This window comes from Myotis myotis, unplaced genomic scaffold, assembly GCF_014108235.1.
Source record: "Myotis myotis isolate mMyoMyo1 unplaced genomic scaffold, mMyoMyo1.p scaffold_m19_p_13, whole genome shotgun sequence".
Classification (NCBI taxonomy): Eukaryota; Metazoa; Chordata; class Mammalia; order Chiroptera; family Vespertilionidae; genus Myotis; species Myotis myotis.
In genome coordinates, this window is record NW_023416317.1 from 25,143,803 (window position 1) to 25,162,466 (window position 18,664).

Below are 18,664 nucleotides of genomic sequence, written 5' to 3' on the forward strand. Positions count from 1 at the left end.
CAAAGCACTCTGCAAATACTGACTAGATTAAAGAAGTGATTACTTTCTTAGTAGCACATACATATTCAATGCTCAACCATGATTTACAAATCACAGAAATAGTTTCCTGACTTTTTTGATCCTAATAATTTGACAAACTGATTTGCTTACATATATTACCCAGTAAGAAAAGTGGAGTTCATGGCTTGAACCTACAACTCTATAGAAAATGTTCTCTCTCCATTACCCCTCATCCCCAATCTGGGCCATGATGTGCACCTAGCATGACGTAGGGTTACTTACCAGAGGCTTTGTCCCCACAGACCACACAGTACTCTACCACCTGGGGCCGCTGGACCTCAGCCTTCCCAAGCAAACGCTCCACAGACGCAGAGTCTGTGACGATCTAAGAAGAATCAGGAAACAAGCAGGGTGGAGATTAAAAATTAGACTGCTAAGCAAAGTAATGCTTAACTATAAATTCCTAATCTTGAGTTTCTATGCAGGAGAGCTGATTTGGCCAGAACTGGGAAAATTCCACCTGACAACTTAATCTGACACCCAGAATGGCCCTGCTGCTCATCTGAACTGCACCTCTTCATCAGGAGGTAGGGGTTTGGGGGGTTCGACAGGGTCAAGCATTGGTTTTTACCGATCTACTCTCCTATCTGGCTACCACAATTACCAGACGGGGCCATGTGGGGAATCACATATAGAAGCCTCAACATAAAGACATTGAAGGTGTTTTTGGCTGCCTCTATTCCCACCAAATAGCTTGAAAATATGCAGAGATGTACATTTGGCAGAGAAATAATCAAGCTTTATTAGTTATAAGCAGGTCTCCTATTGAGGCATCTGGGAGTAAAATAACTAGAATAGGTGACCTCCAAAACCTGCTATTTCTCCTTTATTTGTAGGTAACTTTCTAGGTGACAAATAGTGCTACTAGTCTTGAAGAATATTGAAACTGATACCAATATGAGAAAGTGAAAAATAGCTGTTATTAAATAATGTACCAAATAATGTACCATGATATATGTATGGTGGAAATATATACAGAAATCATTATATAGAATGACCTCTTGTAAAACATGCAGCAAAACCAATAGCCATCCTTTCACAAACAAGGAGTAGTCTAAATTAGCAGTGAGGAATTCTGATTTCAGATTATCAGAATGTACTGTGGGAAAGCAAGTTTGCGGCAGTATTTACTAACTGTACTATGAGTTTCTCAAAAGCACAATTCTGAAAGTTGAACAAATTGGTATTCTAAACCCAGCTTTATCAGAAGAAAAAAAATCCTTTCCTTCCTTAATTTTCTCCATAGTAGAAAGTCTATCCCCAAAACACACAAATTCTTAGCAGCATTATTTGCAATAGCCAAAAGGTAAAAGCAACCCAAGTATCCATCAACAGATGATTGGATAAATAAAGTTTGATATATACATATAATGGAATATTATTCAGCCTTAAAAAGGAAAGAAACTCTGACACCTACTATGACATGGACAAATCTTGAAAACATGCTAGGTAAAATAAGACATTCACAAAAGGACAAATATTACAGGATTCCACTTACATGAGGTCCCTAGAGTAGTCAAATTCATAGAGTCAGAAAATAGAATGGTGGTTGCCAGAGGTTGGGGGTGGGAAAGGTGGAATGGGAAGTCAGTGGTAATGGGCACAGTTTCAGTTTGGGAAGATGAAAGAGTTCTGTGGATGGATGGTTGGATGGTGGTAGTAGTTGCACAACAATGTGAACGTAGTTAATGCCACTGAACTGTACATTTGAAAATAATTAAGATGGTAAGTTTTGTTCTATTTTACCACAAATTTTTAAAAATTTAAAAACAAACAAAAACATGGAATTCCTATTTAACCCTGACAAAACATACTCCATGCTTATCCACCATGGGACACTGCCCTCAAGTGTCTGTTCCTTTAATTGCTATGCTTGGAAATTCAGTGCTTCCCAACAACCCTGCTTTCCTTCAAGCCCTTGCTCTTCTCCTTTCTGTATCTTCCCCTGACCCCATCCCACCTTGCCAGAGTAGGGAGAAGCAGGGCAGAGGTGGAGATGAGAACTGAGGGTCCCAGAGGTTCACAGGAATAAATCAGGATACAATGAAGAGCTGGACCATGCCTGACCATCTGGACAAGGATGAGGTAAGAATTAGAACAAGTTGTCCTTGTCTGACTGTGGTCAGCCCAAAGTGGTATCCCTAAAATATCCTGGGCCAAGGGCTGCCACCGTGTGGCCTTTGTTAACTAAGTGGCCTCAGTGCCAGCTCACTCATGACAGTCTCCTGTGTGCCACTGATTTTTCCTGGCTTAACTTCCATCCCATCTGAGCACTGTAGTTGGCTGCCTGCTGGGCTTGCCATTCATTTGCTGACGTTTTACTTTAGCCAAAGCAGCAACTTGCCATGTTTGCCAGTCCCCAAAGCATCTTTTAGAAACAGATTTGGCCTCCAAGGCAGAGCAGAGGTTACAGTCAGGAACAAGTCCAGTAGCAGAAATGCGTAAATGAATGCTCTGTCAACAGGCCTTACCTGTATCCTGCCAGGGACGAGGTTGTCTGAGGTGGTGAATATGAGCTGCTTGGCACTGGATGTCTCTGGGGAAGCCAGGATCACCTTCCCAGTTCCAGCTCCATCTGGGCTGGTCAAGATGAACTGCTGCTTGGGGGATCCAGAGGTGTCCACTGCGGTGACTATCTGGATCTTCTGTCCTGTCTGCTGGTCTGTCACAATCTACAAGACACAACATGGAGGTTGCTCTCACGGAGCATTGTGCGACTTGAGCACCTGCACGTGGTGCTCAAAGTAGTGACTGCCCAACGCTGTCCTGGAGTCAATGCTGGTCAAAGATGCAGTTTCACCAGTGCATGGTGAAGTGAGAAAAATAAAACACAACAGTGAACTTTTCAGAATACAATTTTCATAAAGCTAAAGTTTTTCATAAAACTTTATTCCAGGATGGTATCATTCCCACTATTTTAGAATGAAAATGCCCTTTAGGGGTGAGGAGAAGGGTAATTAGGTGAAGATGGTCAAAAGGCTTAAGTTTCCAGTTATAAGAGAAGTAAGTCCTGGGAATTTAATGCACAACATAATGACTACAGTTAACTTTGCTATATGGTGTATTTGAAAGATATTAAGAGAATATATCCTAAGAGTTCTCATTGCAAGAAAAAAATACATTTTTTCTTTTTCTTTTTTTCTGTATCTATATGTGATGATGGATGTTAACTAAACTTATTGTGGTAATCATAATAAGGGGCTGTCTTGGCAATGGCTGTGCCCTCCCCCAAGCTGTTTCCTGTAAGGGTGGGGTTTGAGGCAGGAACCTGCCCTGGGAGCTTGGAGGCATATCTTTGTGTGCTGCGCCAGCACGGCCAGGGGTGAACCTGAGTGGGGGTGGCTGAAAGGCTTAGAAAAGACAGACAAGAGAATGAAAGCCAGGTCTCGGTTGGACACTGTTTCTCTGAGAGACAGCGACCATGCCCACAGCCATGCCTTTATTTTATAGCAGATGCTATGAGGCAAAGTAAGGGCGTGACCAAGATGTTTACAACATTCTCCTGGGTTTCAATCCTACTCAACAACATGCATCTGAACTCTATCAAGCCTACATCACTCAGGCACGTGGGGCCACGTGTTCGGACCATAGGTTCAAGCTTACTGCTATAGCTGTTGGCTATAACTGTGCTGGGGGGGCCCTGCCCTCCAAGCTGGGACTTGCATGTGGCAATGAGAGGACTGTGACCTCTCATCAGTCCAAGGCTTGAACCTGTCCAAAACACTGTAGGGGCTCCCCACAATAAAGTTTTAATTCTGTTTCTTTGTTACTAATGTTGTGGTCCCACCCCATAACAAAGAAACAACTTCCAGAGGATGAGGCCCAGGAATCAGGTTTTTAAAAAGATTCCCAGGTGATTCTAATGTGCAGCCAAGGTTGAGAACCACTGCTATAGATAATATTAAAAATATATCTAAACGCGCAATTCTTTGTCCAAAAAATGAGCATGTTCAAAAATTAAAAGAAGAAAATCTGGATATACTCGATGGAGATTTTCACACATATTTAACTGATGATTCCATTGATTCCACAGATGATGCTGAAAAGGAAAATTTTCCCATCAAATTTCTTAATAGTATTACTCCTTCGGGAATGCTGTCTCATAAATTAAAATTGAAAGTGGGTGCAATCATCATGCTATTGAGAAATCTCAATAGTAAATGGAGTTTTTGTAATGTACCAGATTTATTATCAAAAGATTACGACCTAACATTATCGAAGCTGAAGTATTAACAGGATCTGCAGAGGAAGAGGCTATTCTGATGCCAAGAATTAATTTGTCCCCATCTGACACTGGCCTCCCATTTAAATTGATTCTACGATGGTTTCCCATGATGCCAGCATTTGTGATGACTATTAATAAGTCACAAGGACAAACTCTAGACAAAGTAGGCATATTCCTACCTGAACCCGTTTTTGCACATGGTCAGTTATATGTTGCTTTCTCTCGAGTATGAAGAGCATGTGATGTTACAGTTAAAGTTCTAAGTACTTCATCACAAGGGAAATTAGTCAAGCACTCTGAAAGTGTTTTCACTCTTAATGTGGTGTACAAGGAGATATTAGAATAAGTTTAATCACTTTATCAGTCACTGTTTGCATCACTGTTGTTTTTATATCATGTTTCTGTTGTTTTCATATCATGTTTTTGTCGTTTTTATATGATGCCTCTGTTGTTGTTATATCCTTTTATTACTGTTTATATATTAATAAATTTATATATTATTTTCATATACATTTTACTAATTTCCTTTCATCTCTCACACTTCTATTATAGAGAAAGGGCAAAGAGCAATATTAAAATATCTCTGCTAATTAATTCCCTTTAAAAAAAAATACTGATTTTTTACGGAGAGGAAGGGAGAAGGATAGAGAGTTAGAAACATCAATGAGAGAGAAACACTGATCAGCTGCCTCCTGCACACTCCCCACTGGGGATGTGCCTGCAACCAAGGTACATGCCCTTGACCAGCATCGAACCTGGGACACTTGAGTCTGCAGGCTGATGCTCTATCCACTGAGCCAAACCGGTTAGGGCAATTAATTCCCTTTTAATGTGCACAAATTTCATGCACCGGGCTACTAGTAGTTCCTATAACAAGAGTAACTTCTCTTATTCCCACTCATCAGGTTCTTTAAAGCTGTTCTAGACCCTTGCCCTGCTCTCTCCCAGGATAAGTGCCCAGCTGAGAGCACTGTCCACCTTCTCCCTGAGGACACCAACAGTCTCTCACTTCAAACAGGAGTCTTGGGGTTGTTGTGTCGGGGCCTTGGGCAAGGGGAGATGTGCTGCATATCTGGCTGCAACTCAGTTCCCTATAGCATATACATGGGCAGGTCTGGAAGCTATGCCATATCTTTTTTTTTTTTTTAATATATTTTATTGATTTTTTACAGAGAGGAAGGGAGAGAGATAGAGAGTTAGAAACATCGATGAGAGAGAAACACCGATCAGCTGCCTCCTGCACACCACCCAGTGGGGATATGCCTGCAACCAAGGTACATGCCCTTGACCGGAATCGAACCTGGGACCTTTCAGTCCGCAGGCCAACGCTCTATCCACTGAGCCAAACCGGTTTCGGCTGTGCCATATCTTGATAGATGTTGTTACTTGTGACATGGAATTCCATGGTTAGACAGGAAATTCACAGAGTCTAATACAAGAGCTTTGTTAACTATTTGATATGGAAAATCAGACAATGCTGGCTGTTTCAAAAGAAAACGGCATGAGTTCAATAAATTATTTACAAACATTTAAAAATATTTTTGTTTATTCTTCCTTCCGAAGACATTTACATTTTCCATTCAGAGAGATGAAAAAGCTAGAAATGTAAGCAGAAAAACATAATCCCTAAATATCCCATTGGAACCCTAAGGTGATGACCATTAAGCAAACCAAGACATCGCTAACATACATGAGCAGGTGGACTCCTGTTTAATGAGACCAAGGAAATACCAAATTAAGAAGATGCATCCAGCCCTAACCGGTTTGGCTCAGTGGCTAGAGCGTCGGCCTGTGGACTCAAGGGTCCCAGGTTCGATTCTGGTCAAGGGCATGTATGTACCTTGGTTGCAGGCACATCCCCAGTGGGGAGTGTGCAGGAGGCAGCTGATCAGTGTTTCTCTCTCATCGATGATTCTAACTCTCTATCCCTCTTCCTTCCTCTCTGTAAAAAAATCAATAAAATATATTAAAAAAAAAAAAGATGCATCAAAACTCATTAACATTTAGACATTCCTTTGGAGGAATGAAGGAGAGGAGAGGTATTGTGGGTTGAATCATGTCCCCCCAAAAGTTCTGACCCCCTGGACCTGTGAATGTAACTCTATTTGAAAACGGGGCCTTTGCAGATGTAATCAAGTTAGTATGAGGTCACAGTGGAATTAGAATGGGCCCTAAATCCAATGATTGATGTCCTTATAAGAAGGCCATGTGATGACAGAGACAGAGATTCCCATAAGCCCTGTGGTTTCCATTGCACAATTATGAATAGTGTAGGGAATTTTAGAAATGCATTATGTCATATGATAGCAGAGCTGACTATATTTTACTAGCCCAAGGTCCTGTCTAGTTCTGCTCCCAAAGGACCTTAATGTGAAGTGACACAGTGCTATTTTCCACACTCTGTTCTAGCCAGGGTGGGCTCATCACTTCTGTTGTAAAGAAGAGCCTGCAAATGGACCACCTGAAGGCAAAAACCAGCCACTGGATAACTTTTGTTTGGCTTCCCAAAGTTTAAAAATTTAAAAAACTGGTTACCAACGTCTAAAAATAGAATATTTCCCAGAAAAATCAGATCTATAGTTCTCCTGACAAACTGGAAGCTCTGGCCATCCGGGCCCAATTCCTCCATGGCATAGGCTGGCTGGATGTAACTGCCTATTTAGATCTTTAGAGCCAGGGGCACAAGCTCTTTTAAGGGCTCATCTCAATCCCTACACTTTGGCAACCTGGTCCTGTAAACACCTGAGTTTGTGATTCTGAGATAGGGCTTTGCAGCTAGAGCCATAGATGAAATGCTTGCTGTACTGCTTTCTAATTGTATCAATGTGAAGCATTTATATGAGCCTTCTGAGCCTCTGTTTACATATCTATGAAAAAGGATTACTAGAAAAGTGAAATAATATGATGTTTGTGGAAGTACTTGGTACACTGCCCAGAACATAACAGGATCTTGATAAAAGTATTTCCTCCCTCTGAGCTCTCACATACTTCTCTCCTCACTTGTCTTGTCTTAGCCTTTCAGCTCATCAAGTCTCTCTCTCCCAGTGGGAAAAATCAAGATTTTCTATGGCTCCCTCACTCTTTCATTAATTTCTCAACTACTTAAAGGTTCTAATCTGTGCCAGGTGCTTTGCTAGATTACAGGCATTATGGAAATGGCTACTGCTCTCATGATGCTTTTAAGTGGAAAAGACTGGCAAAACAAATAAGTAAACGGATCAACTCGTTAATAACTTCAGTTTATGCTACATATTATGAGGGAAAAGATCAGGCTGGGGTAAGAGAGAATAACACAGGCACTTAACTTTAGAAAGAGAGGTCAGGGAAGGCCTCTGTGAGGAAGTGGCATTTAACATAAGATTCAAGGCTGAGAAGAAGGGAGCCAGATAAAGGTTTAGGGAAAATGTTCCAAGTAACATGAAATGTTCTGGCATACAGAAAGCCTTAAGAGGAAGGAACTCTTAGAACTGATCTTAGGCCCAAGGACAATGAAGAGCAACCCAAGGAGCCCAGAAAAGGATATGGGCTGACCCTGCTGGGAGTTTGAGCCACTCAAGGGGGTTTTCCCTCCTAAAACCAGGTCTTCAAGTTTTCTTATACTATTTAATATTTACCTTATACAATTTATATATACATACACAGACACATCCATGCATGCATACCTACCATACACATACATGTGTACATAAGTATATAAATATATATAAAATTTGTCAGATCGTTATAGGTCAGGACATATTAGAGCATAACAAAGGACGATAGCAAACATGATTAAATTAAAAAGAGAAATCTGTTTAAAAATATTTTTGACCTATGCAAAAAGGTAAATCAATCTTTTACCTAAATATAAATTTTAACTCATATGAATAGTTAAGTGTTGCTCATAGGCAATGATCAAACAAATAACTTCTCCATTTAGCCCCTTACAAAATTTAGGTGGTAAGTAATTTTTTAAAACATATTTTTATTGATTTCAGAGAGGAAGGGAGAGTGAGAGTGAGATAGAAACATCAATGATGACAGAGAATCATTGATCGACTGCCTTCTGCATGCCCCCTACTGAGGATCGAGCCCACAACCCAGACATGTGCCCTGACCAGAAATCGAATGGTGACCTCCTGGTTCACAGGTTGACACTCAACTACTGAGCCACACCAATCAGGCTCAATAAAAATATATTTTTAAAAACCTGTTAGAATAATCTTTTGTGTTTCTATCAGAAAGAGAAATTAAGAAAACAATCCCATTTACAGTTGCATAAAAAAAAAATACCTAGGAATAAATTTAACCAAGGAGGTAAAAGACCTGTATACTAAAAACTATAAGACATTAATAAAAGAAAATGAAGAAGACATAAATAAATCAAAGATATTCCCTGCTCATGAACTAGAAGAATATTGTTAAATACTCATTTACCATATACTCTCACTTATATGTGGAATCTTAGAAACAATACAAAACAAACAAAAACCCCCTACAAACTCAGGTACAGAACACAGATTGGTGACTGCCAGAAGCAGGAATGGGGGGTGAGCAAAATGGGTGAAGGTGGCCAAAAGGTATTATAAATTTGCAGTTATAAAATAAGTAAGTCACAGAAATGTAATCTACAGCATGGTGACTTGTTAATAATACTGTATTGTATATTTGAAAGTTGCTGAGAGTACATCCTAAAAGTTCTTGTTGCAAGAAAAAAATGTAACTATGTATGATGATGAACGGTAACTAGATTTATTATTGTGATCATTTCCCAATACATACAAATATCAAATCATTATGTTGCACACCTGAAAACTAGTATGTTATATGTCAATCACAGTGTCCCCTGAACAACACTCAATGTTGTTTCCTTATAGTGTTGATGAGATGCTGTAGGAATTTGTTTATATCAATTAGCCTGTGATAAATTGGTTTTGTTACACATTGTTTCACTTAAAAGTTTAAGAACCTATTGACAATGTTAAGTGAGGACTTATGGTATACCTCAACAAAAAAAATTGACACAGGATACTCCCTTTTTCTCAGCAATCCTACTTTGAGAAATTGATCATACAGAAATACTTTCACATGTGCTAAATTAAGCAGGTTATTCTTTGCAGCATCCATGGGGCATCAAATTGCCATTCAAGAGAAGGAAGTTCTATGTGTATCACACGAAACCATCTCCAAAAGATGTTAAGGAAAAAGAGTAAGGTGCAGAAAGTGTGGGCAGAATGTTGACACATGTTTAAAAATATGCTGCATGTATTTATACAAGTGCTTATAGGTTCATATGTAGAGCTTGTTTGAAAGAATAAGTTAAGTAATGTGTTACCGGTGGCTACCTTTAGGGAGACACTTGGGGAAGGGGAGGAAAGAAGACTCATCTTTTACTCTTACTCTGTTTGGTGTTTTTGTTATGGCATGCATCTATTACCCATTCAAAACCTACAAACAAGCAACAGCTACTATCAGTACCTGAGAGGGGCCACTAGAACCTCAGAGTGAGAAAGAAAACAGCAGATGGTTGTGGATGTAGAAATGACAGAGAACAGGTAAGGGAAGCTCAAAGAAGGAATACATAGGAATTAAGAGCTGGTAGAAGGGAAAAGTAAGCAACATGGGGTGCTTTAAGAGCTCAAGATGCCTTCCCCAGGGGACCATTATAAAGACTGCAAAATTAAATATCCTATCCAATAAAAGAGAAACATGGTAATTAGCCGTACGTCCGCTACCCTTCCCATTGGCTGATCAGGGCGATATGCAAATTAACTGCCAGCCAAGATGGCGGCCGGCAGCCAGGCAGCTTGAAGCTAACATGAGGCTTGCTTGCTTCAGTGACAGACGACTCCAACGTTCCCCGCCTGCCTTGCCGGCCTCTGAGCTTGCAGTTTGAAACATTGTTACAAATATAGAAGCTAAACAAAACCCCAGAAACCTGATTTCAGGCAGCTGGGATCTCAGAGCTGGAGTTGATACAGTGTTTCGATTATAGAACCCAAACAAACCAGATACCTGCTTTCAGCAGCAGAGGCCTCAGAGCTGGAGCCACAGCTAAAGCTGGCCCAGAATAAAAAAAAAAGAAAAAGAAAAAAAGGAGCAGTTGGGAGCTTCAGTCACCTGCCAGCCTGAAAACAGCCCTCAGCCCCTCACCCAGAATGGCCAGGCACCCCAGTGGGGATCCCCACCCTGAAGGGTGTGTGACCAGCTGCAAACAGCCATCATCCTCTCACCCACACTGGCCAGGCACCCCAGTGGGGACCCCCACCCTGATCCAGGACACCCTTCAGAGCAAACCAGCCGGCCCCCACCCATGCACCAGGCCTCTATCCTATATAGTAAAAGGGTAATATGCCTCCCAGCACCGGGATCAGCGGAGCCGAGAGGCCTCCCAGCACTGGGATCAGCGTGACAGGGGGCAGCGCCACAACCTCCCTATCCGCCCTGCTCTGTTCGTGACAGGGGAAGGCGCCCCAACCCCCTGGTCGCCCTGCGGCTCTGTGTGTGACAGGGTGCGGCGTCCCAACCCCCTGATCGGCCCTGCTCTGTGTGTGACAGGTTGCGGCGCCCCAACCCCCCCCTCCCCCCCCACGGGCCCTGCTCTGTGTGTGACGGGGTAGAGCCATAACCTCCCCATCGGCCCTGCCCTGAGTGTGAGAGTGGCGGCGCCCCAACCCCCTGATCGGCCCTGCTCTGTGGGTGATAGAGGGCGGCGCCCCAACCTCTCGCCACGGGCCCTGCTCTGTGTGTGATGGGGTAGAGTCATAACCTCCCCATTGGCCCTACCCTGAGTGTGACAGTGGCGACACCCCAACCCCTTGATCGGCCCTGCTCTGTGGGTGATAGGGGGCGGCGCCCCAACCCCCTGATCCGCCCTGCTCTGTGCGTGACAGGGGGCGGTGCCCCAACTCCCCTATCGGCCCTACTCTGTGAATGACAGGGGGAGCTCCTCAACCCCCTGATGGGCCCTGCTCTGTGCGTGACACGGGGGAGCTCCCCAACCCCCTGATCGACCCTGCTCTGTGCGTGACAGGGGGTGGCACCGCAACCTCCCCATTGACCCTGCCTTGAGTGTGACAGGGGGCAGTGCCCCACCCCCCAATCGGCCCTACTCTGAGCATGACTGAGGGTGGCATCGCAACTTCCCGATCCGCCCTGCTCTGTGCATGACAGGGGGCGGTGCCCCAACTCCCCAATCGGCCCTGCTCTGAGCCGGACCAGGGGCTGCACCTAGGGATTGGGCCTGCCCTCTGCCACCCGGGAGCAGGCCTAAGCCAGTAGGTCGTTATCTCCCGAGGGGTCCCAGACTGCAAGAGGGCACAGGCCGGGCTGAAGGACTCACCCCTGCCCCCCGAGTGCACAAATTTTTGTGCACCGGGCCTCTAGTATATATATAAATAGCAGAATCCCTTCCTAATAAAATTTGAAACCTCAATATATAGAGCAGATAAAAGAAGTATTAAATGAATTTTATAAGCTCAAATTTAAATATTTCCTTAGGTCAAACAATGAGTAAAATGATGCTCTCCTGAAAAACACAAACTTGAAATGGGGAGTATGATCTCAGGAAAACCTTAAACACACAAAGGTGGCAAGAGAAGCTTTATACCATGGTCTGCCCCAAAGAGAATAAACATGGCAGTACAAGTGAGTGCACTGGTGATCTCTGGTGTGTCAACTTTGGAACATGACACATTCAAGTGTGTTTTTCTTTTAATCTATCACAATCACTTTGAAAGCTGGATTAAAAAAATAAAATTTGAACCTAATGTTTATGTAATCTGGGAAGCAATAAAGAACACAATTTGAAAACCACCTGGAAAGATGTGCATATGATGAAAACCTGTGAGATTTAGTGAGAAGCCACTTTGTGATTCAATGGCTTAGGCTATAAGCTTCATTCTCAGATAAGTGGTGTTCCCCTATGGCTTTTCTTTTTTCTCTTTTAAATAAATGATTTTAAAGAAAGAAGGAAGGAGAGGATGAAAGGAAGAGAAGGATGGGGGGAAGGAGGGAAGGAATGCCGTAGACCAATTCCAGCATGTCATAATTTCAAGAGTTTCATCAAAAGGTTGATGAGACTTGGGGACTCAACAGGGTTGAGTCACACATGTAGTCACCTGCATCTGGGAATGGCTTAAGGCATTTCCCCAAACCTGAATAGGATACATTAAATTGATTGTGGCTGCCAGACAGTTAAAAGGCATCTTAAACTACATGTTATTGCCTCCTACTGGCCAAACACCTGAACAGCCGTAGGCTAATTCCCCCATTCTGACAATGGACTCTGTACCAAACCCTGACCCTTTTAAGTGTATATCTCTGCCTTGCCTCAGGGCAAATTGTGTTAATAAAAAGCATGGGGTCCTGGGGACGGAGAGAACCTAAGACCTTAGACTTAAGATCTTGGATCTTAGCTCCTTTAGTTAAGCTCCTCTGACCCCCAATGCCTTTCAAAATTATATTTCGTCTCTGGATTCTTTATTAGTCTCTGGATTCCTATTTAATCTATGCACAGTCCCTTCTCCAGATTCCTGAACCCTTCTTGGTGCTGGGACAAGAACCCCGGCATGAAGGAGAGAGAGGGAGAGAGAGAAACATCAATGTGAGACAGATCTGCAAGCAACAAACCCTGACCAAGGACTGAACCCGCAACCCGGGAATATGCCCTGACTGGGAATGGAACTGGGATCTTTTGGTGCATGGGAAGATGCTCAACCAACTGAGCCACACTGGTCAGGTCCCCTAAATCACCCATCTTCTCCCACAGTTCCCACCCTAGATTGCTGTATCCCCCCCCCAAAAAAAACAATAGCTCTCAATCTCAGCCTCTCCCACTTTGAGGAATGCCACCCTTCTCACTTTGCCCCAAAGCCCTTTACAGCCATTAGAATAACATGATACTGATGAACACAAGTCTGTGTTTCAAGCTCACTTTCCATTGGCCTGCATAACTAGATATGTTGGTCTTGTGTTGACTACCACACCTTAATTAGTATCATCATTATTAAAATCAGTAATATAAATTCTGGAATGGGAAAATATAGCTATAAAGGACTTGACTAGGACAACTGATGACATTTTAGCATATAGACTCTGGATCAGATAATGGCATATTTCAACATTATATTTCAGGATTTTGATAATTACTGTGATTATGTAAGAGAATGTCTTTGTTCTTATAAGTACTGAACTATCCAGGGCAAAGAGGCGTGATGTCTTTAATTCTCAAGTGATTCAGCAAATATATACATACACACACCCAGAATGTTACAGAAAACAATTGGTGAATCTAGAAAAAGGGTATAATGGGTTTCCATGTACTATTTTCCATAGTTTAAAATTATACAACAATAAAATAAAAAATTGTAACTAAGCTGCTAACATTTATTGATGTTTGCCTTCTATAGGATTAAATAAATTATCTCATTTGATCCTTTAAAAATTCTATAAATTAGGCACTACTTTTGGTGTTATTTTACATCTATACATACAGATTATTGAAACTTTCCTCAGGGTCACATAGCTGAGGGGAGACAAGATTTTACCCTAAGTCTGTTCCATTCAGAGTCAAAGCTCTTAAATATTGCCTTTATAGTATAATCTTTTTCTCTCAACCTTATCACAGAAGCTAGACGCTACAATTTGGGTTCCAAGCATTGTTATTCATTAAAACATCATAGTTCTTATTCTCTTCCCAGATCTCAGGGCATGTGGGAATCATCACTGAAGTCAGGGCTAGAAATGAAATTTCATCAAAGCCATCAGCACCAACAGCAAGAACCGAGAAATTATCCTGTAACGTTAATTTTTCTTTTTTTTAATATATATTTTTATTGATATTTTACAGAGAGGAAGGGAGAGGGATAAGAGTTAGAAACATCGATGCAAGAGAAACATTGATCAGCTGCCTCCGATACCCCCCTCCCCTACTGGGGATGTGCCCACAACCAAGGTACATGCCCTTGACCAGAATTGAACCTGAGACCCTTCAGTCTGCAGGCCGACGCTCTATCCACTGAGCTAAACCAGTCAGGGCTACATTAATTTTTCTTAAAACAAAAAAACCCCCAAACCTTAAAATGCAGTCAATTCAGTTGCACTTAGGTATGTCCAAATTTTTAGCAATAAAAAGATTTTCAATTATATTTACTATACATAAAAATCATGCTAATGGGTTATCTTCCTTAGAGAGACTGAAAGTTCAATGCCAGGGAACTAATCTACAAGACCTTACTGCACTCCAGTCAGGACAGCAATGTCACCATGACCTGCACACCAGGCAATGGAAATAGTCTGACTGTATATAGAACAGGTTGCTAGAATGGCCCTTAGACAGATTCTACTTATACCAATACAGGGAAAATGTACACTCTCTTGAAATACACATTAGCTACTGAGAGTCTCCTGGGAAACCCTTTATGTTCTTATCTGCCCTCAGATGGATGTAGGACCATGATGTAATAGCCATGGTTAAATGCAAAGTTAGGTCCTTTCCCAGTAAGGAGAATTATGTAGACGGGATCCTAACACCCACTATAGAAAACTTTAAAAGACCCAATTTTTTAAAAATATTTTTTTAAATTGATTTTTAGAGAGAGAGGAAGGGAGAAGGATAGAGTGATAGAAACACCGATGAGAGAGAAACATTATCAATCAGCTGTCTTGCCCCCTATTGGGGGGCTGAGCCCAAAACCCCAAGCAAATCGAACCAGCATGGGTCATGGGTCAATGCTCAACCACTGAGCCACACTGGTCTGGCTAAAAGACCCATTTTGAAGTCTACAATCAGCAAATAAAAACAAGTAAAAGAGAAAAAATAATTTAGCTATATAAAGTCCTAATTCTGGTCAATAGTAAAGCATTAATGTCAGGCGATTACTTCTGAATTTCCAAACACTCAAATATGTGTTTTCTACTTGGGGTAAAGTTAAAATAATGACAAGCATATGAATTCTTGTAATTATGATAAAATATTATGCAATACAGACATAAGCGTAATGTAATTTTTAACTTATTTCATTTATTAGAACTCTTCTATGCTTAGTTTATAATACAGTCCATAAAATCACTTTTACGAGTGAGCAAAAACTATAGAAATTATCTAGTTACTCTATCATATTGTTCACTTGTGTGATTTTTTTCATACTGTTCACTTGTACTGAGCTTAACCGTAAATGCAAACAATTCTTTAATACCTATTCACTCAAATACCTGTCCACTCTGATATCCTTTTAAACTCATGTTATGTAATAATGTTTTCTTTCCTGCCATTCATCTCTGTTCATGATTTTTTGGTTCGGTCTTTTGATTCAGCTTGTTGAAATAATTATGAATCTTTAACCTAAGTTGATCCTACTTTTGATACTTATATCTTCTCTTTGTCCAGTGGGCCAGAGGTAGCTGTGTTCAAAGTCCTGGCTAAGACTAAACTTCCCATAAGTGAATATTATTTAGTTAATAACAACAATACTGGTAATAATAGTTATTATATAATCTTAGTACATACTAAACATTAATAGGTTCCTGGCATTGTTCTAAGCACTTTACAAGCAATATACCATTGACTCCGCACAATAACCTTATAAGTACTACTACCACTACTACTACTACTACTACTACTAGAGGCCTGGTGCACGAAACTCGTGCATGGGGGGCGGGGAGAGGTGTCCCTCAGCCCGGCCGGCACCCTTTCCAATCTGGGACTCCTCAGGGAATGTCTGACTGCCGGTTTAGGTGCAATCCCTGTGGGGTAGGACCTAAACCGGCAGTCAGACATCCCTCTCGCAATCCAGGATGACCGGCTCCTAACCACTCACCTGCCTGCCTGCCTAATGCCCCCAACTGCTCACCCCTGCCAGCCTCGTCGCCAAATGCCCTCCCCTGAAGGCCTGATCGCCCCCAACTGCCGTCCCTGCAGGCCTGGTTGACCCCAACGGCCCTCCCCTGCTGGTCTGATTGCCCCTAACTGCCTCTGCGTTGGCCCCCACCACCATGGCTTTGTCCGGAAGGAAGTCAGACATCTAGAAGATAGCCGGTTGATCCGGTCTAATTAGCATATTACCCTTTTATTAGTATAGATTATTATTATTGTTATATACATTTTCTAAATGAGACATGTGGCACTGAAAAGTTAATTTTCTAGATTAAACAAAAAACTATAAAGTGGGGCACTGGATTTGACTTCAAGTAGGAGCCCATATTCTTAACCAGTAGGACATATTATTACCTCTCAATTTGGACGCACATAACATAATAAAATGAAACTTCATTCCAATAGTTTGAAGTAAGTTTATAGACTTTTATATTAAAAGTTAATTTAATAGCCCTGGTTGGGTAACTTGGTTGGTTAGAGTGTCATCCTGTATACCAAAAGGTTGTGGGTTCGATTCCCGGTTGGGGCACATATGGAAGGCAGTATTTCTCTCTCAGGTCAATGTCTCCCCACCGCCGCCCCCCGTCTTCTCAAATCAACAAAAAACATATCCTCAAGTGAGAATTTAAAAAAAAAGTTAGTTCAATAAATGTAAACTTCCTTTGTTTTTTTAAAGAATAAAGTTGTACTATACTTGATGCCCAAGACTCAACTCCTTAGTGAAACCTTTAGGCAGGTGGCTAGAACCAAGTGGGACTGGTGCAGGTACCTGGATGCGCTGAGGTGAGGCTACCGCAGAGTCCGTGGAGATTATCTGGATGCGTGGGGAGGGGCTGGTCATCCCTGGAGATTCTGGCCGAGAAGTCTGTGTACGTGGTACCTGTGGGCAAAAAGTGGGCTAGATCACAAGGGGGCTCAGAAAGATTCCCAGTGGTGGCCTAAGGACCATGCCTTTTGCTTTCACAGTGGCCTTGAGTGATTAACTAATGTAGTTCTAGAATGGACACAGGATGATAAAGGAATCAATGAGATATTGGCACAGATGGTACAAAGAAAATACAATCGTAAAATAGCTGTTTCTAATGTTGTACATGCAAGGGAGGAGGTGGGGGGAGGAATTTTCAAGTCTGCTCTGCACAATTTTAACACAATAGAAGGCTACCAAAATAAATTTTTAAAGATGATCTTTGAATTTTTTCACTGTCTCCAAAGCTACCTATAAAACACTCCTTCAGATGAGTTTCCAGAAGGAATGCTCTAGTAACACTGTAGAAGATGGCAAACAGAACCATGTAACACTGAAAACTATTGGGATTAGTACCCATGAAAGAGTCCTGGCAATCTCCCAGCCCCACTTCTACGTATATACTCAAGAGAAAGGCAAACATATGTCCACACAAAAATCTGTAAAAAATGTTCACATACTATTTTTCATAGTAGCTCAAAAGTAGAAACAAATCAAATGTCTATCAACTGATGAATAAATAAAATGTAGCATATGTCCATGCAATAAAAAGGAATGTAGTACTGATACATTTGACAGCATTGATTATATCAGTCACAAAAGACCATATATTCACCCTGGCTGGTTTGGCTTCAATGGATAGAGTATCGGCCTGTGGACCAAAGGGCACGTACCTTGGTTGCAGGCTCCTCCCCAGCCCAGGCCCTGGTCTGGGCACGTGCAGGAGGCAACCAATCAATGTGTTTCTCTCACATCAGTATTTCTCTCTCTCTTTTCCTCTCTCCCCCACTCTCCCTAAAAATCAATGAAAAAATATCCTCAGGTGGGGACTAACAATAACAAAAATAAAAAATAAATACTAGTAAGTAAAACATTAAAAAAAAAAAGACCATATATTCTATGAATTCATTTATATAAAATGTCCAGAACAGGCAAAACAATCAGAATTGAAAGTAGGTTAGTGGTTGCCAAGGTCTGAGGGGATAGAGGAAGGGGGATTAACTGCTAATAGGTATAAAGTTTCTTTCTGGGGTGATGAAAAATTTTGGGAATTAGATAGTGGTGGTAGCTGTCAACTTTATGGTTATACTACAATGTATAATTTAAAAGGATGAATTTTATGGTAAGTTAAAATACCTTTTTTTAAAAAATATATTTTATTGATTTTTTACAGAGAGGAAGGGAGAGAGACAGAGAGCCAGAAACATCGATGAGAGAGAAACAACGACCAACTGCCTCCTGCACATCTCCCACTGGGGATGTGCCCGCAACCCAGGCACACGCCCCTGACCGGAATCGAACCTGGGACCCTTCAGTCCGCAGGCCGACACTCCATCCACTGAGCCAAACTGGCTTTGGCAAGTTAATATATCTTAATTTTATAAAGGATATCATGATTAATTACTGGGTTAAGTTATAAAGATATTTTCTTTCATAAGCATTAATTTTACCAACAAAAATTCACTATAATAACAGAATCCAACATTCTCATAGGGATTTTCACTTTACAAAATGCTTCATATAAATTCTCTCCTGGTTAAGAGATAAGCAGAATAGACAC

The 18,664-nt window shown here is 41.6% G+C and overlaps 1 protein-coding gene across 13 annotated transcripts in view; it reads right to left on the minus strand.

Annotated features, from left to right (window-relative positions):
• The window catches only part of NR2C2 (nuclear receptor subfamily 2 group C member 2), an 88,238-nt gene that overhangs the window by 25,572 nt on the left and 44,002 nt on the right, over positions 1 to 18,664 (minus strand). For all 13 annotated transcript variants that reach the window (XR_004971527.1, XR_004971526.1, XR_004971525.1 and 10 more), the window contains 3 exons: positions 16,909 to 17,019; positions 2,532 to 2,732; positions 283 to 385 (listed from right to left, as the gene is read on the minus strand). Coding sequence is in view for 8 of the 13 variants with exons in the window: in XM_036332290.1 (XP_036188183.1) it covers positions 283 to 385; positions 2,532 to 2,732; positions 16,909 to 17,019 (415 nt within the window). In the remaining 5 variants the exon portion in view is untranslated. The remainder of the gene's footprint in view (positions 1 to 282; positions 386 to 2,531; positions 2,733 to 16,908; positions 17,020 to 18,664) is intronic.